At 38.9% G+C, this 25,617-nt stretch overlaps 3 protein-coding genes across 4 annotated transcripts; 1 reads left to right on the forward strand and 2 right to left on the reverse strand.

Annotated features, from left to right (window-relative positions):
* Nucleotides 1–1,052: 1,052 nt before the first annotated feature.
* LOC133995973 (mucin-2-like) lies at nucleotides 1,053–8,770 on the reverse strand. Its single transcript, XM_062435481.1, has 7 exons — nucleotides 8,716–8,770; nucleotides 7,955–8,133; nucleotides 6,214–6,290; nucleotides 4,025–4,170; nucleotides 2,193–3,928; nucleotides 1,262–1,420; nucleotides 1,053–1,103 (listed from the first exon to the last, which is right to left on the reverse strand). The coding sequence occupies exons 1-7, from the start codon at nucleotides 8,768–8,770 to the stop codon at nucleotides 1,053–1,055; spliced, it is 2,403 nt and encodes an 800-aa protein (XP_062291465.1).
* Nucleotides 8,771–10,777: 2,007 nt separating this feature from the next.
* Nucleotides 10,778–18,714, forward strand: ilf2 (interleukin enhancer binding factor 2). The gene is made up of 15 exons (XM_062435695.1): nucleotides 10,778–10,878; nucleotides 11,341–11,400; nucleotides 12,926–12,968; nucleotides 13,644–13,748; nucleotides 13,858–13,935; nucleotides 14,413–14,515; nucleotides 15,824–15,889; nucleotides 16,102–16,218; nucleotides 16,325–16,403; nucleotides 16,522–16,609; nucleotides 16,752–16,813; nucleotides 16,908–17,022; nucleotides 17,198–17,288; nucleotides 17,512–17,680; nucleotides 18,520–18,714. Exons 1-14 carry the CDS (start codon nucleotides 10,874–10,876, stop codon nucleotides 17,661–17,663), a joined length of 1,164 nt encoding a protein of 387 aa, XP_062291679.1. The 5' UTR covers nucleotides 10,778–10,873; the 3' UTR covers nucleotides 17,664–17,680; nucleotides 18,520–18,714.
* A 61-nt stretch (nucleotides 18,715–18,775) lies between these two features.
* pex11b (peroxisomal biogenesis factor 11 beta) lies at nucleotides 18,776–24,829 on the reverse strand. Of its 2 annotated transcripts, none has more exons than XM_062435738.1 (4): nucleotides 24,656–24,829; nucleotides 23,097–23,212; nucleotides 22,806–23,007; nucleotides 18,776–21,326 (listed from the first exon to the last, which is right to left on the reverse strand). In XM_062435738.1, the coding sequence occupies exons 2-4, from the start codon at nucleotides 23,113–23,115 to the stop codon at nucleotides 20,924–20,926; spliced, it is 624 nt and encodes a 207-aa protein (XP_062291722.1). In that variant the 5' UTR covers nucleotides 23,116–23,212; nucleotides 24,656–24,829; the 3' UTR covers nucleotides 18,776–20,923. The 2 variants fall into 2 exon arrangements, with proteins under 2 accessions (XP_062291722.1, XP_062291721.1); XM_062435737.1 differs by lacking the exon at nucleotides 24,656–24,829 and adding an exon at nucleotides 23,940–24,228.
* Nucleotides 24,830–25,617: the final 788 nt, after the last annotated feature.

Here is a 25,617-nt window from a genome sequence, read left to right on the forward strand (position 1 = left end):
TGTTCAAAAAATACAATAATTATTGATTTATTGTTCGGGGGGCTGAGATCGAATTTCAAGGTCTAAAATCGCCTCTGGTCACCAGTGACCATAAGTATGCAGTATTATACATCATACACTTACACTATTATTTAAAGTGGTAGCAAAACTACTGACCTGAAATATTGTATATGTTGAGTTGGCCACACCGTGGCTTTAACAGAAACATACAAGCTTCTTTCTATATACTGAGGGTGACTTAGTGACATTTGCTTTGTTTCCAAACTTGAGGCAATTTTGGCTTTGTGTTGTGGCCTTTAACTCCTATATTAGTACATTTATGAATAGAAAAGCACGCCCTTAGTTGTCTGCATGAGAAGGCTTTGTTCAACAAACGTATATATCCATACACAAGCAAACAAACCCAACCTCAATGTATTGTCTAACAGCTCAACTGTCAAATAAATCTTCTAATGAGTAGGCTATGATTAAGATCTGTTATGAGAGTGGGAGAGGTAATGTTGCTGTTGATAACAACTCTGTATCTCCAACATGTAAACTCTGCAGGAACCAGCCTGGTGACGATGCGTATTTGAAATAATGGGAAAGATCATTTCCAAAACTGATAGAGAAGAACTTGCTGCTTCAGGGTCTAAAAAAAATCATAATCACCATAAAGACATAGTGAGGGACAACAAACAAAATAATTTATGTATAATTAGTTTTTATGTCATAAACTGAACTAAAAAAATAAAAAAAATAGATAAAAACATGATTGTGGCATGTGCAAAAGTTTGGGCACCCTGAAATCTCCTTAAACCTTGTGCGGACACTCAGTAACCATGAGTTCCTCAAAACAGTTTTAAGATTCTGAAGTGAAAGTCACTGATGGCCACACTGCAGAAGAAGGCTACAATATAGCTAAGAGTTGTCTGCTTGCAGTTTCCACAGTGTAAAATGTAATTAAGCGATGGTAGTGTAGGGCAACTGTGGAATTCAAGATTAGATCTGGAAGATTAAACTCTGCACTGCTTAATACCTGTTACTTGATGGCTTCATTCATCCAGATTATCTCAAGGATTGACTGCATAGAACCCCATCCTGTTCTTCTTGGGTGAGCCCCCCTGTTGAAAAGGGTGAGAGGATTAAATTCAAACATCACATCAGCCTAATAATGAACAAGACCAACAAATGGACATTTTTTGAGATATGTTGACAAGCACAAATACAGACATAAAATAGTATCTCTGCACAGGTGTTAGTATAGCTTTGCAGTACTTACAATGATGACAGGGGCTGACTCTGGTTGCTGTGCCATTGGGGTTCGGGGTGAGTATACTGGCAGAGAGTCCTGGGGGGGTTGTTTTGCTTCATTGTAGTATGGATCCTTAGCAGTATCCATGTGGTCGCTCTTTGTTTTCTTACAACACCATCGAACCAACTGAAACATTAAAGCATCAAAACAGACAGAGCTCAAAGAGTGATCTGACAACCCCTAACCCTAACCCTAACCCTAACCCATCTTTATACCTCTACAGTGTAAAGGTATAATATGTGGTAATTATCTGCCATTTCCTCTTGTTCTATTTCTTTTCATCACCCAGGCTTTCAAAATCCTGTCATGCAAAATTCCAACATCACCATATCTGACCTATAGTCTTTCTGCTTGAATTCCTCACTGATGTCCAAATATATTTTATTGTCTAATCTCTCTTTATTTCTAAATTCAAAAAATACTGTTATATTTTACCCATTAATCTCTCCTTATTGAAAGATAAGACAATTAATACATTTGTACATACATAATGATTCAATCTAATGTCAATTAAAAATACTAATTTCACAGTTTTGATTACGTCTCTGTTCCTGTGTGTCAGTATTCACAGTACCAGGCTAATTGTACCAGTGGTACAGTTTGTTATACTTGTATTTGAACGTTAAGAGAAAGGCTTATTATTAAATTAATGATTAATTAAATACTTGATTTTAATGTGTGTGATGCACAAGATGTTTTATTTAGTTTGGCTCTGGTGGCTCTTTAGATAGAATACAGCTTCAGATTTAATTTTAGATCTAGTTTTTTCAGAGTTTGAGGTATTTACAGACCATGATGTAACCAAAATAAACAGTTATGGTAACACTGTATATAGAAATTAGCAATAAAAACGATGGAATGTGAAATGATATTGATTGAAACCTTTTTGATAACTCACCATCATGATAAAGATGATTATGAGTAGTAACAAGATGGCGGAGGCCAGTACCAATAGGGCAATAGCCCATCCAGGTACCCAGTCACCATTGCTGCTGCTGCTGCTGCTGCTGCTGCCTCCACCTGGTGTCTGGGAATGATTGGGCATTCCAGTTGAAACATGGTGAACATCTGTGCGATTTTCATGAGGATTCACAGTTGTAGTTTTTTTCACTTGTGTGTGAGAGGTGTAAGAGTGTGTACTAAGAGGTGTTGTCGTTGTGGGAGTTGTAGGTGTAGGTGTAGTAGTTGTGGCTGTAGTAGTTGTGAGTGTAGTGGCTGTGGGTATTGTAGTTGAAGGTGTTGCAGTTGGTGGTGTTGTAGTTGTGGGTGTTGTAGTTGTGAGTGTAGTGGCTGTGGGTATTGTAGTTGAAGGTGTTGCAGTTGGTGGTGTTGTAGTTGTGGGTGTTGTAGTTGGTGGTGTTGTAGTTGTGGGTGTTGTGGTTGAAGGTGTTGCAGTTGGTGGTGTAGTAGTTGTGGGTGTTGTAGTTGAAGGTGTTGTAGTTGTGGGTGTTGTAGTTGTGGGTGTTGTAGTTGTGGGTGTTGTAGTTGGTGGTGTTGTAGTTGTGGGTGTTGTGGTTGAAGGTGTTGCAGTTGGTGGTGTAGTAGTTGTGGGTGTTGTAGTTGAAGGTGTTGTAGTTGTGGGTGTTGTAGTTGAAGGTGTTGTAGTTGTAGGAGTTGTAGTTTTAGGTGTAGTAGTTGTGGGTGTTGTAGTTGAAGGTGTTGTAGTTGAAGGTGTTGTAGTTGTGGGTGTTGTGGTTGTAGGTGTTATAGTTGTGGGTGTTGTGGATGAAAGTGTTGTAGTTGTGGGTGTTGTAGTTTTAGGTGTAGTAGTTGTGGGTGTTGTGGATGAAAGTGTTGTAGTTGTGGGTGTTGTAGTTGTGGGTGTTGTGGTTGAAGGTGTTGTAGTTGTGGGTGTTGTGGATGAAGGTGTTGTAGTTGTGGGTGTTGTAGTTGTGGGTGTTGTGGTTGAAGGTGTTGTAGTTGTGGGTGTTGTAGTTGTGGGTGTTGTGGATGAAAGTGTTGTAGTTGTGGGTGTTGTAGTTGTGGGAGTTGTGGTTGTAGGAGTTGTAGTTTTAGGTGTAGTAGTTGTGGGTGTTGTAGTTGAAGGTGTTGTAGTTGAAGGTGTTGTAGTTGTGGGTGTTGTGGTTGTAGGAGTTGTAGTTTTAGGTGTAGTAGTTGTGGGTGTTGTAGTTGTGGGTGTTGTGGATGAAAGTGTTGTAGTTGTGGGTGTTGTAGTTGTGGGTGTTGTAGTTGTGGGTGTTGTAGTTGAAGGTGTAGTAGTTGTGGGTGTTGTGGTTGTAGGTGTTGTAGTTGTGGGTGTTGTGGTTGTAGGTGTAGTAGTTGTGGGTGTTGTGGTTGTAGGTGTTGTAGTTGAAGGTGTTGTAGTTGTGGGTGTTGTGGTTGTAGGTGTTGTAGTTTTAGGTGTAGTAGTTGTGGGTGTTGTAGTTGTGGGTGTTGTAGTTGTGGGTGTTGTGGTTGTAGGTGTTGTAGTTTTAGGTGTAGTAGTTGTGGGTGTTGTAGTTGTGGGTGTTGTGGTTGTAGGTGTAGTAGTTGTGGGTGTTGTAGTTGTGGGTGTTGTGGTTGTAGGTGTAGTAGTTGTGGGTGTTGTAGTTGTGGGAGTTGTAGTTGTAGGTGTAGTTGTAGTAGTCGTAGGTTTTGCAGTAGTGGTTGTTGTCTCAATTGCTATTGGGTGTTCTAAAGGAAAAAACACATGTAGAACGTCAGTTAAGAAACAAAATGTACATCAACAAGGTTGAACAACTGAATTATATGTAAAAAGTTAGATCTTACGTAATGTATAGTCCACATCTATGTGGAGAATTTGGGGTTTGATGTTGTTAGCATTCATAAAGAATACACGGAGAAGGGATGGATTGGTTGAGTACTTTTTGAAGGCTACAGTTGCATCTGCAATTACCGATTGTTGAGTTCCAGCGCTGTGAAACAAAGTATCATAATGAGCACAGCAAAGTAAAAGTAATACACAACTTCATCATGTACACTATGCCAGCAGAACATCTAATACCTACCTATCAAGAAAAAAAAACAATAGATGCCCTGATACAACCCCAGTTTTGGGGTTTTGGTCCAACTAATTTCACCAGACATACACTGTGCAACATTAATCAGGTTGCAGCGCTGTCTATATACCAACAAGGTTTTGCTGTACTGGAGGTTCTGGACTAGCCGGAAACACCTTTCTTTCCAGTTCAGTGAGATCCCCAGCCGGGTCCATCTTGATAACCTTCTCTTTCGGTTGCAGCTGACACCTCTATCAATGCTAATTGTTGGCAATCAAAAATCAGAGATCGTACTCTCTCTTTCCAAGGTCCTAAAGTACAAGACTTTACTGATAAAGCAACAAACGTGAGAAAAAAACAATTCCTAAAATCAGGCTAATGTAATTTGACTACAAAACTGTCTTCAAGACATAAAAGATTGGTTAGCTCATAACTTCCTTCAGTTAAATGAAGAAAAGACAGAGATCCTACTCTTTGGCCCCCCACATCATAGCACTATTATTGCCCAGAAACTCAGTCACCTTCTGACTAAATCAGACTGCATGATAAGAAGGTGCCAACCTGCTCATCTGATGGAAGCTAACCATTCACACACATTCATATACTGTTGGAGCAGCCATCAGGAGCAAATCAGGGTTAAGTATCTACTCCAAGGACACATCGACATGTGGACTTTATCTCCTGAGCCACAGCCGTCCCAAATTGTCTATTAATCTCTTCGTGGTCTTGCCTCTACATACATTTCAGAACTTCTCATCCTTTACAGCACTACCAGGCCCCAGAGATCCTCCCACCATGTCATGTTGGCTGTGCCCCATTCGTGGAAAAAACAGGGACAGGGTTTATTCTGTAGCGGTTCCTCAGCTCGGGAATAGCCTGCCTGAGGCCATTAGACGGGCTGAGTCTGATGATGCTATGAAGATGTACCTTAAGACACACTTTCATTCTCTGGCATTTAATTGTGTTTAATATATTTTTTATTTCTATCTGATTTCTTAGGTTTAAAATTGTGTGTAAACTGTTTCTATTTTAATTTAGTTTTATTTTCACACCATCTGTTATGCATGTCTTTATGCTTTTATCTGTATACATTTGTATGGACACTTAAAGGTGCCCTTTATGTTTGCTTTTAAATCATTTTAATCTATATTCTGGTATTACTATGTATTGTTTTGGACTGTTTTTTGTTCTGGGATGGGATTTTAGGGGGAAACAAATTGGTTTTGTATGCATGGAAGTGCATAAGAATAAAATAAAGGAAAACAAATCTTTTCTAATGTGTATCTGTCTTGTAGAACTGAAGTTCTTTGGTGCAAAACCTGTTTGCTTCATAAATAATATATGGGTCAATGACGTATAAGGATTTTCAACAACTCAATTTTAAATAATAAAAACAAGCATATCTAATGCAGTAGTTCAAACATTCAGAATGTTGTGTACCTGACAATTCATATTACAATTTGAAAGTGATTTTAGTGGGTTTTTTCAAGATTAATTGGCACTGGCCTGAAAAAAAAGTCATGTGGTGCGACCATGATTCATCTTGAAATATCTTATATAAATAAAAGATCATCATTTACAAAAAATGTTTAAAAAATGCAAATACTTTGTTTCCAAACACTTTATATTACTGACAACTTGTAAAAAAAGATGTGAAGCGTGTTAAGTAAATTAATTTATTTCAAGATGAATCGTGGTCGCACCACATGACTTTTTTTTAAGGCCAGTGCCAATTAATCTTGAAAAACCCACTAAAATCACTTAATTTCAAATGTATAATATGGATCTTCAGTTACACAACATTCTGAATGTTTGAACTACTGCATTAGATATGCTGGTTTTTTATTATTCTACAATATAGTTGTTCCAAATCCTTATACGTCATTGACCCATATATATATATACACACACAGTTCCTCTTAGAGACTGAGACAGAGAGACCAGTGAAGTTGATGATACCTGAAAGTCATCCCGTGAACACCTCTGTAGTACGGGCTTGTTGGACAACCAGGTGAGCATCCATAAACTGCATCAAGCTGCAAAAAAACAAACAAAAAAATCCAATTACAAATCAAAACTATATACTTTAACTTTGAAACACAAAACTTAGTACAGTGTAGTGACAATTATGTACAAGTATGTATTTACTACTTTTTAACTTCTGTATCAACAGCAGCTGGATTGCAGACTGTGTAAACCTCTAATCCCAACACAGCCCAGACCAAAAACCAATCTCCATTTGGATGCATTAAAGGTTATCCCTTCTCATCACTGACTAGCTGACATGTGCTTTCCTATGAATAGCTACAGTTTCTCGTTTGGTTGCACTCTTTAGACTGTGGCAAGACTCTCTGAACAAGAGTAAATGCAGAAACGTTTGAAAACCCATTGACATGGTATTCTCAACTTTGTAAAGTTCTTACTGCATAAGATGTTATTTACATGTTGTTCCACACAAGCTGGTGCTAAAGACAGTTTATCTTTTCCGTTTCCTTCTTGTCTACTCTATTTCTTTCCTCAACATAACTTGAATGAATATTTTGGTCATAAATCAATCAATTTCAAAATTATTGACATTTTTGAAGACAGTGTCTATGTTTGCTAGCAGTTTGGATGTCACCAAATCCAGAATGCATCAAATGCCAACAGTAAACATGTTTTTTCCAGTTACAGTATATTAGCATGGTAACATTAGTATGGTTTGGTAAAGATTGTGGTTATGGTCAATAAGAAGGTGAACATTTATTGCAGGTTTGTGGGTGGACTTGTGTCCAACATGAGAGTCATACACAATGACCACCTCAAGCCCTACACTGTTACATATGTTCTTGCTACATAAAAGACAAACTCCTATTCAATGCATACAATACACTGTGAATTGTCACTTTTGGCATTGTTAAATTGTATATTATGAGGTGCTGATTTGTCCAATATGGACGTAAATGCTAGGGCTATAGGGCTGGGTTGCTTGGCAACAGTGTTCTCATGACCGTAGCAATATGAGTTTGAAGGCATAATGAGTATATGCACTTGGGTCTTCCATTAAAAAAACAATAATATTCACCTGAAATAAAAATGTTGTTGTGGTCATAGGTTGATTTTTCATTACTCAGGTTACATTTCAGAAAGCAGTGACTATAAAGTCACTTTTTTTAGGTGAATATGTCAGCTATATAATGTATAATTAATATCTATATAACCTATATAATGTATACCAAAACATACTATATTTTCATCTCCACCACCACCGCTCAAGTGTAGCACTGTAGCAGGATCATAGGAGAATAAAGGTCCAAGTCACCCCTCTATATACATTTAACTTGTTCACTAGCAGTGAACTTTACAGATGTTTCTATAAAACATATTTGCCACGGAATGGTGTTTAAAGTCTACCATTAATGTAATGATGGTGGAGAAATGCTGAATGTACAATGACAATAAAGACATTTTATGTTATCTATTCTATTCTTTTTGTTTGTTGGGATAAATTAATTCAAGTTTAATATGTTGAGTCCAAAAATACTCAAATCAGACTTCAAGATGCCAAGATGTGTAACTTTTTAATTGTAGAGTGAAATCTCCTTCAAACTTGCAAAAGGAAAAAATCCTCATACAATACAGACCTGAGTTCACTGTTCTCAATAGAAGTTACTAAAATGGTACCAAAGTGGTTATCATCATCTGATGTTGTTACTCTTACCAAGTCACTGACTTCTTTATACAAGCTGTGATATTCTTCAGATGCTGGGTTTTGCAGTGCGGGTGTGAAGTCTTTGTTGGTGATCTCCATTGGGACAAGGTAGTCTGTCTCTGCAGTACTGAGGAGTTGCACCATACCAAGAAAGTCTTTCTGGCTGAAGCACTGGACAGATGTGAGCCCTGTAGGTTTCAGTGTGGCACATTATGTCATTAGAGAGAAGCAGGTACCAGAATATCACTCACATACTAATGTTTCCTGTCTAATTTGTAACATAAGGTAAAGACTGCTGCAGTCTTTCTCAACCTTTTCCTCCCTTGAGAAGTAAGTGATTTTTTCGCCTGTGCATTGTGAGCATTCACCAAGATGGAACAATATGACCATAGTAATTGCTACTGCAACTTAAAAAAACCTTCCAAGGTCAAAAATTAACTTTCAATCACAACTTTTGAGCCAAACATCCTTAAAGTACTCTGCTGAATGTAAAGAAAATCTATAACTCGATTACAACGGTACAGAAATATTGTGTGATATGATTAATTATATGATTGTTACATGGACATTGTTGTCATATTTTGTCAAACACAATACAATTGATAGGCCATTCAGACATGAATGAACACGTGAATATTAAATCAACTTTATCATCAGAGGTAAATTGGTTTGCAGTGTGTGCACAAAATTTAACATACACAATAAAAACATCAGCAGGTCCAAGACATCATAAAAGTACTAAAGATGTACACCATGTATGACTTTCTTACCTGAAAGACCAATCATCACTAAACACAGAGTCCACTGCCATCTCAGTTGTTCCATGGTGAATATCAGCCAGTAAACCTTTGTCTAATATTACTCTGATGATTTCTGTTGATCTCTCTTTCATGTTCAGGCTTTTATTCATTCAGTATGAGAATGGGCAGGGATTAGAGGCTGGTCCGGAAATGAATGATATCTCTTCTATATCACTGATTGCACCATTCATATGTAAAAACACATGTGCCTAATGTACACCTTCAGTGTTTACTTTGGCTAGAAAAGAGAGCTCAACTAAGTTTGATAGATATGTGTGTGTTGTGTAATCTCAGTACTGCAATTATTATTTAATCTTAAATTTGCTGCTGTATACAACACTGCCAGGGTTGACTGAGCTGAAAGCCTTATGGGATATCTGCCTTTTTTTTTGCAATTAAAGTCTTCCACACTTTCCCAGTCTCTCAGGATGATTTGAGTTTTTATTAAGGTTGAGGATTTTATTAAGATTTCATGATTGATATGAGCATGATTGACATAGACTATTTCTCTTAGATATACTTTTTTTTTTATTGCCACAGAGATCCTATATGAACATCTTACTGCTTAGTTTTTTTAATAGCTGCTCACTTCTTACATTTTTTAAATTATAGTTTGAAAGTAAAGCCTTGTGATGGGCGTTTTAATAGCTCAGTATAATCACCACTGCTGTGTTGGAAAACGCTGTCCAGGGTGGGGCAACACGGTGCACAAAAATTAGTCCATGCCCCATGCCCCAACCCTTCCACACCCCACCCAGCATCCCTGATGGGTGTGTTCAGATCAACAGAGGAAACTTTATTTGTTGTCTTACTTCATCGTCGACCATCCAAAGCATTCAAGAATATGTCTAAGTGTTCCTGCAGGTGGCCTGAACAGTGTCCTGGACCCAGTGAATGTTCTGATGTCTGTTTCTGCCTCCACATTCTAAGTGTTGATTGATTGTCATTGTGCCTCTCTCTCACTCTCTCCCTTTTTCTCCCTCTCTCTCTTTCTCTCTCTCTCACCCTCTCCTTGTTACTTCTCCTTTCTCCCTCTTCACCTTCTCTCCATTTCCCTCTCTCGAAGATTTTCCTTGAAACTGTCACCAAGTGCTGCTCATGAGGGAATGTCGGATCTCTATAAATAAAATTTTGATTCACTTGAAATGTTGCCAGTGTGAAACCAAACAGACCCAAAGGCATCATCCACTGATTCAGACCAAAGCAAACAAACTATGGATGTGAAAACGCCCTTACTCTTATCAATACCTCCACTTAAACTGTTGCTTCAACTCTTTCATGTCATTCATCTGAAAATCTTGCTTCAATCATTTTCAGTGCTTAAATTGGTTAATTATTAACTTTAACTCAATTCAGTGCTTCATCTTCTTGTTTTAGCTGCCACTACAACTCTTTTGAGTGCCTCATTCAACTGTCAGAAATCCTGCCAACCTTATTAATATCAGTTGGCCTGTTTCCACTTCATCACTACTGCTTCCACTTCTTCAGCTGCTACTTTAATTTCTTGTTGTGCCAATCTTCACAAAAACAGATTTAAATACTTAACTTCTTTCATCTCTTCAACTCTTTTTAAACATTAACATTTCCATAAAAATCCTTAATGTGATGGAACTTCAAATCTTTCCTTAACTTTTTAACGTGCTTTAACATACTTTTTTTTTTTATTTGAAAGCTGCAAAAACAACCTATACACATTTCTTTTAGCCAGACTTTCCCCCCCCCATGTGACCCACAGTATACAAAAAATGGAAATATATATACAAATGTACAAATTTGACCTGTGTTTATTGAAAAATAGTCTTCTATGTATGTGTATGTATTCTTCATATGTGTGAATGTATGTTTTCCATTGATAAATAGAGTACACTCTGTATTAATGTATCGATGGGAATTGGAATAGAGACTAGTTATGAATGGGAATTGCCAGTTCAACTCCTAGTTAATTAATGAAGACTTCTGACTATAGGGGGCAGCAATACGCTGTTGATGCGTCAAGCCTGCCTAACCAAAAGAAGAAGAAGAAGAAGAAGAACCGGAAGCAGCTGCTGCAGCCGGTCTGTGCTTTCTTGACGGACGGTGAACACGTCTCCTCTAATTTTCACATTTAATCACCAAAACGTCGTACGCAATGAGGTACTTATATTTCACTTCGTTTAACATGAAATCATTTACTTTAAAACAGATGAATACAAGCAAAGTGTTGACTGTAGTTGTCATAGCCCGGGTATGTGCTAGGTCGAGTTAGCCTAGCCTGAAGCTAGCTGCATGCATTGTTGGCTAGAACGTTACCTACCATGTAGGCTAGCTACATATGTGCTTATTATTCCCACTGTGTTATCACAGAAATATCATTTCATACCGGTGGAGGAAATATTACCCTGATATAAGTTAGTTTACAGCACAACACTTGGCTGATGTTAGCCAGCTAACATTACCTAGCCAGGCATCTCCATCTGAATGAATGAAGCTGTGTGTGAGAGGCGCAGCTGAGGGTGCAAACAGTGGAAATCATACCTCGTCATTATTGTTAGTGTTATTTTTGTGGAGTAAATGTATGTGAGTATTTCCAACATGTTGCTGTGTGTGTGTGTGCAGAGGGGACCGCGGCAGGGGTCGGGGAGGCCGCTTCGGGTCCCGTGGAGGACTGGTCCAGGGGTGAGTCCAGACACCGAGCTGCTGCTCACATGTATATCCCAGCTGGGTTACTGTACGGGTGGATTCACTGTAATGTTAATCATATTTTCCATTAAATTAAACTTCATTTGGAACTATAAATATGAAAATAAAAACAACTAAGCAACGTAAATAAGCATTTAATGTCTGAAAAGGAAGAAGCAACATACTTATCCAGTCCTATCTCTATATATCTATTTTATATTAAAGATTCACACATTCCAACTATCTGCTATCTATCTTACATAACTAAACCTTTGTGTTCATCATCTTACATAATCAAACACTACCTAATCAATATGTACAATGTGAATCCTTATTTCTGTAGTTAGCAAAATTACTTTTTTTTATATCCTTTTGAACTGTGTGATATTTTTACTTATTTTTGTTGATTTCTTCATCCAGATCATTCCACAAAGTCATCCTACAAAAACTGAAATACACATTATTTTCAAATTGGTGTGAACACTGAATTATTTCAAATGAAAATATCCTCTTCAGTTATAACCTCCTTCTGTCTAAGAACTGCTGTCATGAAACTGATTTAAAGCACTTCTATGAAATCACCCAAAGCTATCCAAAATTAAACACTGGGAATAAATGGATTCTAACTAGGGCTACAGTAGAAAATAAGATAAGATGTAACTTTATTGATCCCCCTTGGGAGAAATTGAAATTGTAACAGCAGTACAGCCGGGGGGAAAAAGTAGCAGTGTAGGGGTGAAAGTGATAAAATACTATATACAGTAACAATCTCTTTGTAAATAAATCAATATATATGTATAATATGTAGAAATTCCTGAGATTATATACATGTGCCATTGGATTCATATGCTAAACCCTACATAGTCATGTCCAGATCAATGTCTCAGTGATCAGTACCACACAGGCAGAGCAGTGCACACTTAGGCCACATAAGTCCTGTCTTAAAATTAGTACATAATTAAAGCCTGACAGACATCCTTGTACTCCAAATAAAGAGTGTTTTGAGCTGTAAATCATGCAAACCTGGTGGATTCTAGTAGTGGAGTACATAAATACAGAGCTGGAAATGAGCATTATAGGTTTAAGTGATGTCAGCTTGTGTTCCAGCATACTGTGATGGTGATGGGCTTTTCTCACAGTTTTCTGATGATTTATAGAACATCAAATTAGCCACTTTTTTTGAAATGAAGTTTTTAATATTTGCATTTATTTGTTTTGCATTACAAATAAGCACAACAACTCCAAAAAAGTATAAAATGCATTTTCTTTTTTTTGTGAACCTTTGTGGGAATGATTAAAGAAACCTCAAATCTTCAGTTCAATCTTCAGTCAAATTTTAACAGTATTGTAACACATTGAACCTTGAGCACTGATTTTGTGTTACACCTTTAATGATACCGTCCATATCCCCCACTACTACCTCAGTGTATAGAATAGTTGCACCACATTATTTACATCAGATAATTTGTTGCAGTCATTATTACTGAATCTAATCCTGTTGTTTTTTTCCTCCTTGTTTTAGGTACCGTCCATTTGTACCACACATCCCATTTGATTTTTATGTGGTGAGTAAAAAAATACATTGGAGGTTTAACTTTAACATGTAAAATAAGATGATGTCATGTGGAGGAGAAGGACGGAACAGGCGCAACAGGCTGAAAATCACATCACTGTCCTTTATGGTGTTGAAAGCCGTGGTCTGTTTATTTTATTTGTATTGTTGTGTGTGTGTGTATGTATATATACATATACATGTATACACCCTGGACAAAGATACACGTTGTCTGTGTTTTTGATTGACGTGGTGTTTATATTAGTATAACAGTTCATTTCATATTGTGTGTCCTGTATTCATATCAAACTATAAATGAACAAAAGCAATAAACATTTGGTCAGAAAAAGAAAAGAAGCACTTCAGTGTGTTTGACCTCTGACCACATCTAGCCTCACAGATGGGTGTGGTTGTGTGTTTGGTCAGTAATGTACTCTGCTGCACCTGTAACCACACCCAACACTTATTTCACTGGTTCCTGTTGTACACAGACCTGTCCATCACTGCAGCAAGGTGAGAGGTCAAACCAGCAGAAACATGAGATATCCACAACATGCTCAGTTCTGTTACTTTTCTACGGTGTGTGTGTGTGTGTGAGAGATGTTGTGGAGTTGATGTTCTAACAAATGTACCATCATAAACTAGCAGTGTGTAGAGGACAGCAGTAAATCATCCTGTTGTTTTTCAGTGTGAGATGGCTTTCCCCAGAGTGAAGCCTGCACCTGATGAGACGGCCTTTAATGAGTGTCTGCTGAAGAGAAACCAGGACCTGAGCCCCACACCAGCAGAGCAGGTCAGCCCTCACACACACACACACACACACACACACTGACCAGATTACACTCACATACACATTAGTGTTGTTTCAATCCACTGACACAAACCTCTCTTCCTCCATTCAGTCCTCCATCTTGTCCCTGGTTACAAAAATCAACAATGTCATTGACAACCTGATTGTTGCTCCCGGCAACTTTGAAGTGGTGAGTCATGTTTGTGACACTGTGTTATCAGCTTATTATTGTAGTTTAGATTACAGAGCGTGATGTGGCATTTCACAGCTCATTGTATTACTAATTAAGACATATGTTATTTATTCCACAGGGAAACAAAGAAATCATTGTAAAAAAAGTAAATAACTGAATAGTTTAAGGTAGTGCAGCCGCCCATCATAACTTTTCTTTTTGTAAAACAACTGCTTAAAATTCCCTTTAGCCTGCTATACAATTATTTCCTTAATGATAGTTGTCTGTACTTCCATAGATACTATTACTACAGCTGTCTGAGTCTGACCTGAAATAACCATCGACCACTGACATCAGCAAATTGTACCTTAGGCCCATGTTAGTCAACAAGGGGAATATCGGCCGATACCGATATCTGGCTGATGTATCGTTGCATCCCTGGTAAATGGATTTGGAGCCTGTGAATAATAACATCAGTGTTCTGTCTCTTCACAGCAAATTGAGGAGGTGCGTCAGGTGGGCTCTTACAAGAAGGGCACCATGACAACGGGACACAATGTCGCTGACCTGGTTGTAATCCTCAAGATCCTCCCAACATGTAAGTGATCAGTAGGAAGTGATGTCATCAGCTTAAATATTGAAAAGGTTAAAAATATAAAAATCCAGACTGTAAGACTGTCTAAAGCAGCTGCCGCTAATGTGCACATGCTTCCATATGATGATGATGATACATCAGCCTTTAAAGAAACAAATCGCTGTAAAGCTGTTGCCGGTATTTAAAAATGCCAGGTTTGATCCTTGTGTTGGCTGGCTCATGACTCTTCCAGTGACGACTCTCTGACCAATCAGTGGCCTGCAGTCTGTTGACTCATTTTAGTATCGTCTCGGCTCGCTTCGAACCTCGGCAGAGTAGGTACTAAAAAAGTACCAGGTACTATCCCTAGTGGAAGTGCAAGAAAACGAGTAGTCGAGTAGTGCTAGAACTGTATAATGGAAAAGCGCCATATGTCACTGACTCCTGTTAGTCTGGTGCTGACACAGTTATAACAGTAGGGTTAGGAATAGGAACATTTCCCCGACAGTGCTGAACCATTTTTTTTTTCAATATATGTTTTTCTTTTAACAAAAGAAGCCAACGATTTAAATTGTTGTTTAAAAACTTGATAAAAAGTCTAAAACTGGCAAAAGTCTTGTTATTGATTGAGAAGTATCCAACAACTCCTTTAACAACCTGACACCTGGAGTTTCCTCTAACATATTTATATTGACCCATGAGGACCAGATTCTAGACTCCGTCTCGTGTTCCACAACCAGAATGTCTCTGATAGGAAAGACAACACTGCATTCTCACAGCAGGACAAACATCATTACCTTTATGTGGTTTGGTGGGCAGTTCAGTTCAGTTGTGAGGCAGACACACTGGAAAAAGTACCAGATACAAAGATAAATATGTTCTAAAATGTCAGTAGTGTTAAATGATTAGAGGAGCTCTAGCAGCAGCAGTTGTAGTTTGACAGAATAGAATAGAGAGAGAACAGCTGTCCCGAGTCTGGTGTCTCTCTCTCTGCAACATATTGCCATAAAAACAGCTTGTTGTTTGATTCTTATTCTAAAGACAGAGTTCTCATGTGTGAGGATTCAGTGATACAACTTTTATTTACTCTCTCACTACCTGTGGAAAAAAAGCTTACTGCTAGAAGTGTTATATAATATTAAAAATGCCAAAGCTAATATAATGTTACTGTGAACATCATCCTCAACACTGCTACAATCTACTGTTTACACAACAAGAAGCATAACAGGTGTCCTGCATTGTTAATTGTCATGTTCTAAACCAGATGTTGTGTAATGTAGGATTTAGCCTTATGTCATCAAATAAAGGTGATGGTTGTTTTGTCTTTTACAGTGGAGGCAGTGGCTGCTCTTGGCAACAAGGTAGTGGAGACTCTTCGCACACAGGACCCCACTGAAGGTAATAACACAGTGACAAGTAACACACTACAGGCTTTAAAAACAGAGTGATGTAATAGATGATCTCCTGTGGCCACAGTTAGTCTAGCTCATTGTTTCTCTAAGTGGATTCAGTAACCTGGTTTACTTGTGGAGTGTCTGAATGAAAGAGTAACATAGTTAATATAATGTGATGCTGATGTGTGTGTGACTGTGTGTATCTGCTGCTGTCAGTGCTCTCTATGCTGACCAATGAGACGGGCTTTGAGATCAGTTCAGCCGACGCTACCGTCAAGATCCTCATCACCACCGTCCCCCCTAACCTGCGCAAGCTGGACCCTGAGCTGCACTGTACGAACTCACTCACACACACTCTTCTCATTTCATGTTATCTCTTCACTGTCACATTATAACTGCTGCAGGTTTCAGTGTCTCATTGTCTTTGTTGTCTCCTCAGTGGACATCAAGGTTCTGCAGAGCGCTCTCGCCGCCATCAGACACGCCCGCTGGTTTGAGGAGAATGCCTCTCAGTCCACGTAAGGACATTTCTTTTTTTCGTTTTTTTTAACTCTCATTGGCCGCTGCTTTCATTACCAGAGCTGATTCATGCAGAACTGTGATCTGATTGGATGATTTGATGTCCATCATCTTCAGGGTCAAAGTGCTGATCCGCCTGCTGAAGGACCTGAGACTGCGCTTCCCTGGGTTTGAACCTCTCACACCCTGGATCCTGGACCTGCTGGTAAGACCACGAGCCTGCTACGAGTCCTGACATCATGTGACCACACAGCACACCCACATAAAAAAAAAAATAAAACCATGTGAAGCCTTGAATGATCAGTGATGAGGTCATAGTTGTGAGTCTGGTGTCCTCTTTGTTTCAGGGCCACTCTGCAGTGATGAACAACCCATCCAGGCAGCCTCTGTCTCTGAACGTGGCCTACAGGTGGGTCCCCACTCACATCTGTCTCACATCTGTACATCCTCTGTTTGTGTGTGTTCTCTCAGCTTTATGTTGGACTGTGTGATGTGTTTTAAAGGCGCTGCCTGCAGATGTTGGCTGCTGGTCTCTTCCTGCCTGGCTCTGTGGGCATCACCGACCCCTGTGAGAGCGGAAACTTCAGAGTCCACACAGTCATGACTCTGGAACAGCAGGTAGGTGTGATCCTGGGATTTAGGTGTCCTCATCACCTGCTATCACACACAAATGGACCAGGTCCTCAAAAACCCACTACACATCACTTTATCGATCTGATTTATATAAGTGAAGGCTCTCCCAAGTGTTTGATGAACCTATTGATGATGAATTTATGTGTGTGTGTGTGTGCAGGACATGGTGTGTTTCACAGCTCAGACCCTGGTGAGGGTTCTGTCTCACGGAGGTTACAGGAAGATCCTCGGCCTGGAGGGAGACGCCAGCTGTAAGAGTCTTATTATTCAGTGTGACACAGAGCCTCAAATGATGTTAACATCTGTATCAGTCACTCAGAACTATTAGGTGTATTTGTATGTTGAAGCTTAAAATATAGATCCTAGATAATGGTTGCTCTTCTATATACTAGTTTATGCTGCGGTCTCGTATTAAGGGCTGTTTCCAATATTTTGTCCACCACATATATATTAACCGTGCGGTCGCTGTCACAGATCTGGCCACAGAGATGTCTACATGGGACGGTGTGATCGTCACTCCGTCAGAGAAAGCTTACGAGAAACCTCCAGAGAGGAAGGAGGAGGAAGATGAAGCTCTGGAGGAGGGAGGAGACGGGGAGGACGAGAGCATGGAGACGCAGGAGTGATGACGAGTACAGATGAGGTCAGAGACGTCTGCACATTCTAACAGCTGGGGTTCTAGTGGACATGTGTCTGTGGATCTGTATATATGTGTGATAACAGATCCACAGACAGGCCGGCTCCACAACTACCAGTATCATCAAAATGAGTTGTTGACATTTCAACCATACATTAACATAAGACTTGAGTTGAAGAGCTTTTATATAACAAACTGTCATTGTCCAGTTTAGTGCAGTTTGTTCATTCTGATGTGAAAGCTAACAATCAAACTCTGACATGGACTGAACTGATTTTCAGCTGGTCTGTTAGCTTCCAGGTGAGCAAGGTCAGCAAACACATGAATTTAAAAGCCAACCTGCTGATATTCAGGTAGTCATCTTATAGCCATCAGTATAAGTCATAGAACAGGCATGTCCAAACTATTCTATAAAGAACACCTCGCTATTATCTGACATTATTATTGTGAACTTAGAGCTTCCATATTGACAGCAAACCTGGATACAGCAGCCAAACACCCTCCTGATTATTTCCACAAAAACACTCCAAAATCATCATTGTATACGTATTTTACTATACTTATATAGAGTAATGTTCATATTACTATACAATAAGAGAATATGATATACTTATAAGATGTAGACTCAACTGACTGTCTGTCGTAATATCATCTTACTCTGCAATTAACAAGTATTCTGGTATAAAAAGCATAATTTTAGATTAAACTATTCTATATACTAAAGTATTTTGTATTACACAAATATTTAGTATGTGTGATAATTCAGTGAGTTATGGTGTTTATGATTTAGCCTATTCACTGTGACATGTAGTTATTTCTAACATCATCCTCTGCTCTCTCCACAGTAAACTTCAGTAAGCTTATTGGAGTCCCTTCAGCTCAGCTCATCGTGTCACATGGACTGGTCTCATCATGTGTTGAAAAGAAGGACAGACTCCATTCATTGTTTCAATTTTTATGATGTTTTTACTTTTAGTTTTTACCTCTCCTTTGTAAACAGTCAGAGTGACTGAATAAATGTGTTTGTTTTTTATTATTTATCTTGGGTGTTGTTCTGTGTGTCACAATGACAACAACATGAAGCTGAAACAGACCACTGTGTCCAACCACACATATGTGCTTTATTGTAGGCAGCAGTATCTCAACATAATTAAACTGAACAGGTTGTTTTTAACATGAAACCAGAACAAAGACCCACACATTAGAACATACTGCAGGTGTTAACTGACAGTGATATGCATGACACAAATACTGAAAGAAAATTAAAGTTATGTTATGGTAGCATGTCCAGTCAGAATAGTACAGATATGGGCAGTGATGGCTATATTTCAGCTTCTAATTTAGAAAATATGTATTTGCTCTAAATATAAATATATCTCATTTATGCTCTCTTAATCTACAATTCATACACTAAGTACAACTGTGAGTACCTGAAACTTCTTTCAAATGACAAAGTGACTCCAAACTCTCTTCACACTGACATCAGACTAACTCATTGTGAACTCCTGTTAGGTCGTCTTCCTCGTAGGGAAAAGGTTCATCCAGGTCAGACGCAGAATGCTGACAAGTGACTATCTACAGTATGAGTGACTGAATAAGGACGGCTGATATTTAACACAGGAGAATCTGGAGGGAAAGCTATAACCTTTAACACTCAGTTCAGGACACCACTGGATAAGATCATACAGGCTGATGTTATAAAATGATTATTGAGAATGATATTTTCTTACCATTAGCAGCAGTGTTTAGGCTTCATACTCGAATACTGCAGCTGCTCTGAACAGAGTTAAAGCACCACTTCACACGCTTTCTTACAGCACATCAGTTCCATGACTCTGAACTCATGTGTAACTATCAGAGCTGCTGCTACAAGCATTAAGTAACCTGCCTCCACGCTGCATGTTGTGATCCCTCCACTCTCCTCATCTCACATAAAATCATTTGGACATTATCATTTGCTAAGATCTGAGAAAACACATTAAAGCTACAAAAAAACAAGTAGTTAAAAGATTCATGTTGCATCACTGATCTCCCCCCAACTCACAGCTGATGTTTTACACCTGTTTAATGAGGTGCTGGTTTGTAAGAAGTTCGATGTATAGCTGCATAAGAGCTCTGAATGTGCAGTTGGAATATGCATCTTCATGACAATAGTGGAGAATTTAGTGTAATTTCAGTAGTACTGTCATTTAAAAAGAAACCACTGACTTTGTTCAGTTCAAAATATTCCTATGTTCTTCCAAAACAGAAGATTTTTTAGCACTAGTACAAGTCAACAGTACTTTAACATGTCCTTTTAGTGAGTTTAACACGTTTATTCTGAAGAATTTACACTAGAAGTCTTATTTTGAAATTTCTATAGTAAGTCTTGTCAATAACGCTTCTGTCTGTGAATGTGTGTTATTATTACGTTTCATTCAGACAGCTGTAAGTCTACAGTGAGAGAGTTCAGACTGGTGGGGGTCAGAGGGTGGTGCCACATGTCACAGCTGGTTAAAAGTCAGCAGCAACACTTTTCCTCCTTAAATGAAATACAAGTTTGATCATTACTACGCTACATCATGTTCCTGCATCTCTACCTCACAGGACCATGGAAGTTTATAACAAACACAAAAACATGATTAAAGCTCAGGGTCATTATCACAGGTTGTTTTGATTGGTTGCCAGACACAAAAAAGGTGGGTCTTATCTAATGTGAGCCTGTTAGAGAGCAGATGCAAAGGAGGCAGAGAATACAGAGCAGACCTGGTTTAGCTGAGGCTGTGATGACTGATGACCCTCATAACTCAAAGGTTTTGTTTCAGTGTTATTGATCTTATTGATCAACACAGAGCTCAGAGGATGAGAGCAGGCTGGACCAATCACAGTGACATTGACAGACATTGATGTGTAGAGTGGTGGTCCTGGGTCAGGGTCTAGCTGTGTTACAGTATGAGACTCTGTGCTGCATCACTAAACCTCTCTTCAGTCTGGAGCATAGCTGGAACTGAGGTCAAGCAGACATGCAGGTCAGTAATCAGCTGTGAGCTGTTAACCAGTGGATGCAGTGTGTGATGCTGAGTAACAAACTCCTCATGCATCAACCCTGACTCTTATTTTGAGATCATTTTAAGGATGTTAAGGTCCTGCCACTTATATAAAAAGCAGATCCCAGCAGCAGCTGCAGTCTTCACAGTATGAGTCTGTTAACTCTGTTAGATTGTGACTTGCTGTGGCTCCTCAGATTGACCCTCCTCTGTGTCTCTGAGTTCATGGCTTGAGTTTGAGCCAGGGGTGGATCATGGTGATGATGGAGAGGACAGAGGAAGCCAGGCCACACGCCCCAACAAAACCTGTCCCCGTGGGGTAAATCCCCAGCCGGTCCAGTGGGATGAAGATATCACAACTGTTCTTCAGCAGGTCCATCAGCAGCGGAGGGTTACTGTAGAGCACAGTCACCAGTAGGTGCAGCTGTCTGCGCATCCACGCCGACATGACGGGCAGGGCCACAGCAGCCGTGTTGGCGGGTGAGGAGGGGGAGGACAGTTCGTCTGAGGGCTGGGTGGTGCTGAGCGGTGATTTGGTGGCTCTGTAACGGGCTTCACACTCCATGAGGAGGTGGAGCTCGTACACATCTCGAGTCAGGTTGAGGATCAGAGCAAAGAGGTAGTACCTGCAGGGTTCAAACACATGTTCACACACACAGTTCACACATAGAAGTGAGACAGTCTGATCAACATGTACACTTCCACAGTAGCAGAGGTTAATATGGAGCTAAAGCAGCCACATTCATTCATTTTAAAACTGTGTGTACACACTAGAGCCCGCCTGATGTATTGCGCAGCCGATATTATTGGCCGATATTGACCTATCACATATAGGTATGGCCTATATATTGTCCAATATGTGCCGATATTCATTTGATCCTTTTTCTTAATTCAAGTTTAATACATACTTTTTTTTGTAACATGTGTTTTGTTATTTAGTTAGTTATTTATTTATTATCATTAAATTCCCAGTATAGTTTACAGTTTCAGAGCACTGATGTCATTTTATACAATTAAGTTTATTGCCAGATGGTAAAATATCTTCATTAAATGCCTTCATTACAGATCTTTGTCACAAGTGTTTTAATGGATCATTGCAACAAAAAAAAATGTATGTAAGTATATATTCTTTATATATAAAATTATCGGTAAAGTAATATTTTAAATCCTTACTATCAGTATCTGCCCCAAAAATCCAGTATGGGTCGGGCCCTGGTACACACAGAGCCACAAATATACATACAGATTATAAAGCTGTGTACTCATGGTGTTTTTTAAATCTCATTCACTGAAGAACGCTGCACATGTGCACGTGCTGCACTGCCTAGGTTCACTAACAGCAGAACAACTATGATCACATGCAAACATGACGCACAGCTATGTGGCTCTTTATTGTGTCCATATTAATAAGTCATCACATGGATCATAAGTCATATCTTAGAAATGTAATCAATAAATAGTTTGTAGTGCTCATATCTAAACCCACATTACAAGGTGTGACACAACTGAGGATAAAATAAATAAAATCCAATATGAACTCTTATGTAAATTGTAAAATGATCAAATGAATCACACAAAAGTATTTACTTTAATTAATGTACCTTTGATTGGCATTTTACAAATTTGTTTAAAACTGATTATCAACATAAACAATGTTTTATTAAAAGATTTAATCTCTCAGCTTATACTTCATCTCCATTTCATCACATCAGCCTCAGATCACTTTAGAAAACATGTGCGTGTCTGCTCTGAACAATGAGTGAAGTGTTCACACTCTCACTGCCATTCTGTGTTAAAATACATGTTTATGTACAGGAAATGATGTATGCATGATTTTTATGTGAATGCATCGTTTCTGCATGTGGCCCTTTCTCTGACACACTGTAGGCTCTGTTAGGAGCTCAGTCACTAGCTCAGCTCTGATTATATGTATATCAGGTTTAACGCTGTGTTAAGGGTTATTATTGTGTAGCAACATGATGACATGTCACATCAGCTTCAGGTCATATTAGACTCTAGAGAAAGGGTTACTGATTATCTGACAAAGATAGATAGATGTACTTGTTAAAACACATAAAAGCTACAAAAAAAAAACCCTCACTCACCTGAAAGATCTCTGACTCCACTTCTTCTGGTCCAGTTTAGAGATGAGGCCTGTTTTTCCAGCCCACAGGACGTTGTCACAGGCAAAGTACATGGCTCTGTTGAGGTGGCTGATGGTGAGGGTGAGTCTCAGCACGCTGTCAGACAGGTGTATGGCCCTCTTTGCCGCCTCCAGAGCCTCCACGGAGTTTCCCAGACGCAGCACTGCGAGACACAAACACACATCAACCACAAATCCTCAACTTTTTTTTATATATGTGGAAAAAGCAGCCGAACAATCCGGTTCCACTCACGCTTTCTCGTCAGGCTCATGTGCGCTTCCAGGTGACTGACGGTTTTGCGAAGTTCAGCTGCTGCCCCTCCTTTCTGCAGCGTGTAGCCCAACAGAGTGCAGGCATACTGAGCAGCCCTGTGACAGCACAACACACACACACATCATCAACACACAACATATGATCAGTAAGAGCTGTTTCACAAAGCAGGTACCATCTGAGTGCACACTTTGTTTTCCTGGATCCACAATAATGTAAGACAAGTTAAAACAAACTTAAATCTGGTTTAACAACTAAATCAACACAACAGACACACATCATATCAGTTTATAATGATCACAGCCAGAGCCTATTCCATCATGTGGAATATATAATAATGACATTCAAATGAACACAGCTGTGTTTATATGTGCCACTCAGGCTGTGAGTGCATGTGTAAGAAGTAACATTATATTAATATGTTTCTGGGTCTATAAACTTATTTAATAGCTTTCATGTTAATTAAGTACTCAAACTTCTGGGAAGCACATTGTTTTAAACTGCAATTGTGTGTAGACAGAAGTGTGTAGTAAGTGCAGCTCTCAGTGTTAGTGTCTGTTCAGCTTGTCATTAAACCTGAAAACTCATTTACAAGTAAAATGTCGAATAAACCAATTCACAATAACTTATCAGCTGAGTTATTTCAAGTATTATCTCTGTAGTCAGCCTGCTTCAACACACACTTGTTATCAGTTGTCTAACGTGACTTTAAACTAGCAGTTTGGCTAACTAGCTAACTACTTTAGCTACATTAACATATGCAGCTACAGTGAGCTTCAAAACGTTATTTAAAACTGTTATTGTTAGTAAAAGTCAGAACATTACCTAATAATTTTCTCCTTTGCTTGGCTCTGGGAGTTAAAGCGAACCCAAGAGTCCATACTAGCTTGTTGTTGTCGGCCTGTCACAGCTGCTAAGCTAGTTAGCTGTCAAACTGCTGCCTGTTAATGTCAGCTACTCTTAGCTGCTAACTAGCAGCTTAATGTTGCTACAATGGAACTGACGGCTAGTGCTTTAAAACTACTACTCTGAGGAGAATGTTAGCACGGAACCGTCTGTTTACTAGCTCCTTTTACTCGCACACGGATGAACTCTTCCGTGTCTGTCCTTCTTCTTCTTCTTCTTCTTCTTCCTGGTGTGTTAGTGTGTAGTGGTTGGGTAACATTACCGCCTCTCACTGGTTGAGTGTGGATCAACTCATCCAGGTTAACATGTTTTTATCAGGATCAAATAATCCTGCTCTTTCTCATCCAGCTAATTTGGTTCTTTGAAGGCAGTGTCAGGATTGATTTTAGTACAATAGAATCATGGAATAAGTTTCATTTTATGTTCCTACATTGTTACTGCTGTAATGTGGTTAGATTGTGATTAATGTTGCTGTGAAAATGAAACCTTATTAAACATCTTAAAACAGCTTTGCTTCCATAAACATGTTTCAATAAAATGACCGCTGTAGTTAAATCATGTGATAAGTTTTATTGTTTCAAATATTACATTAAATGTCATGATTTCGTGCATTATATAAGCCGACCCCAACTCACCTCTTCACATGTTCTAGTGGTGTCTGTCCTCAGCAGTGTTTCAGTCTTTTTTATGACTGTAATTCTTCAGTGTCACATTCAGTTAAACTATGTGATTGCCATCCTCATTTTTCCTCAACTGTGTGATTATACTGTGCGTATCAGTCAGGTGTTATAAGATTCTTCACACTCCAAAGAACAGATTTGGAGGAAGTCTTCACTGGCTCACAGTAAATCAGTACTCAGAATAAACATAAGCTTTTAAGCAAACAGCTTTGTGTGAGCAGTATGTGTGACAACATAACATTGAGGTGTTGACCTTTGACCTCTTTTCTGTGGATGCCGTGACATCATACATACGCTATTCCAGTCTCACTCTGTGTTAAGTGTGTACCAGCAGATACGTTTAGGTGTTGAATTGTCTGTGGAACTTTCTTTAGCTGTTTAATGTAAAGACTCATTGGCATCTAACATCCATCTCCAGAGTCCAGAGTGTCCCTCTGTGCCCCCTCACCCATAACATGTTCTGCTGCCTGTAGGACACTCACTTTGTATTACCATGTGCTGAACAGCCGTACTTTACCACTGCTTCCTATCATCTATTCAGCTTTTATCACACACTGAACTCCATATTTCGTTAGGAAAGATTTTATTGATAATGAATTACTTCTTACTTCTTTAAACACTTGACTAATGACAGCAAAACACCTGCAGTGTATATGTATGGCCCGTATGTGCATTCATGGTATATTTCAATATAAGTGTCATTATATGTGATAATCATGAGGTAAGTGTTTCATTTCTTCTCCCTCTATGAGTCATCTAAGTATCATTATGAGGTGAGTGTGTTGGTCCAGTTTCAGAGGAGAAACACAATGAGGTCAATGTCTTCAGTTTGTTTCTATAAAAAACTAAACATGTAAATACATAATAGTGCAACTATATACGTTTATATCAATCTCACTAATAACACAAAAACTGCA

The sequence above is a fragment of the Scomber scombrus genome, chromosome 16 (genome assembly GCF_963691925.1).
Source record: "Scomber scombrus chromosome 16, fScoSco1.1, whole genome shotgun sequence".
NCBI lineage: Eukaryota > Metazoa > Chordata > Actinopteri > Scombriformes > Scombridae > Scomber > Scomber scombrus.

What these genes read in the sequence shown, in the direction of transcription:
- LOC133995973 (XM_062435481.1), bottom strand. Translation starts at nt 8,770, where the DNA reads ATGGAACAACTGAGATGGCAGTGGACTCTGTGTTTAGTGATGATTGGT. An exon ending in ATAAAGAAGTCAGTGACTTG is followed by an intron (nt 6,291 to 7,954) that starts GTAAGAGTAACA and finishes GTTTTTTTGCAG; the next exon opens with CTTGATGCAGTTTATGGATG. An exon ending in GTTCACGGGATGACTTTCAG is followed by an intron (nt 4,171 to 6,213) that starts GTATCATCAACT and finishes TTTGTTTCACAG; the next exon opens with CGCTGGAACTCAACAATCGG.
- ilf2 (XM_062435695.1), top strand. An exon ending in CACACAGGACCCCACTGAAG is followed by an intron (nt 15,890 to 16,101) that starts GTAATAACACAG and finishes TGCTGCTGTCAG; the next exon opens with TGCTCTCTATGCTGACCAAT. An exon ending in CCTGGAGGGAGACGCCAGCT is followed by an intron (nt 17,289 to 17,511) that starts GTAAGAGTCTTA and finishes TCGCTGTCACAG; the next exon opens with ATCTGGCCACAGAGATGTCT.
- pex11b (XM_062435737.1), bottom strand. Translation starts at nt 23,995, where the DNA reads ATGGACTCTTGGGTTCGCTTTAACTCCCAGAGCCAAGCAAAGGAGAAA. An exon ending in CATGAGCCTGACGAGAAAGC is followed by an intron (nt 23,008 to 23,096) that starts GTGAGTGGAACC and finishes TGTGTCTCGCAG; the next exon opens with TGCTGCGTCTGGGAAACTCC. An exon ending in TGGAGTCAGAGATCTTTCAG is followed by an intron (nt 21,327 to 22,805) that starts GTGAGTGAGGGT and finishes TGAACCCTGCAG; the next exon opens with GTACTACCTCTTTGCTCTGA.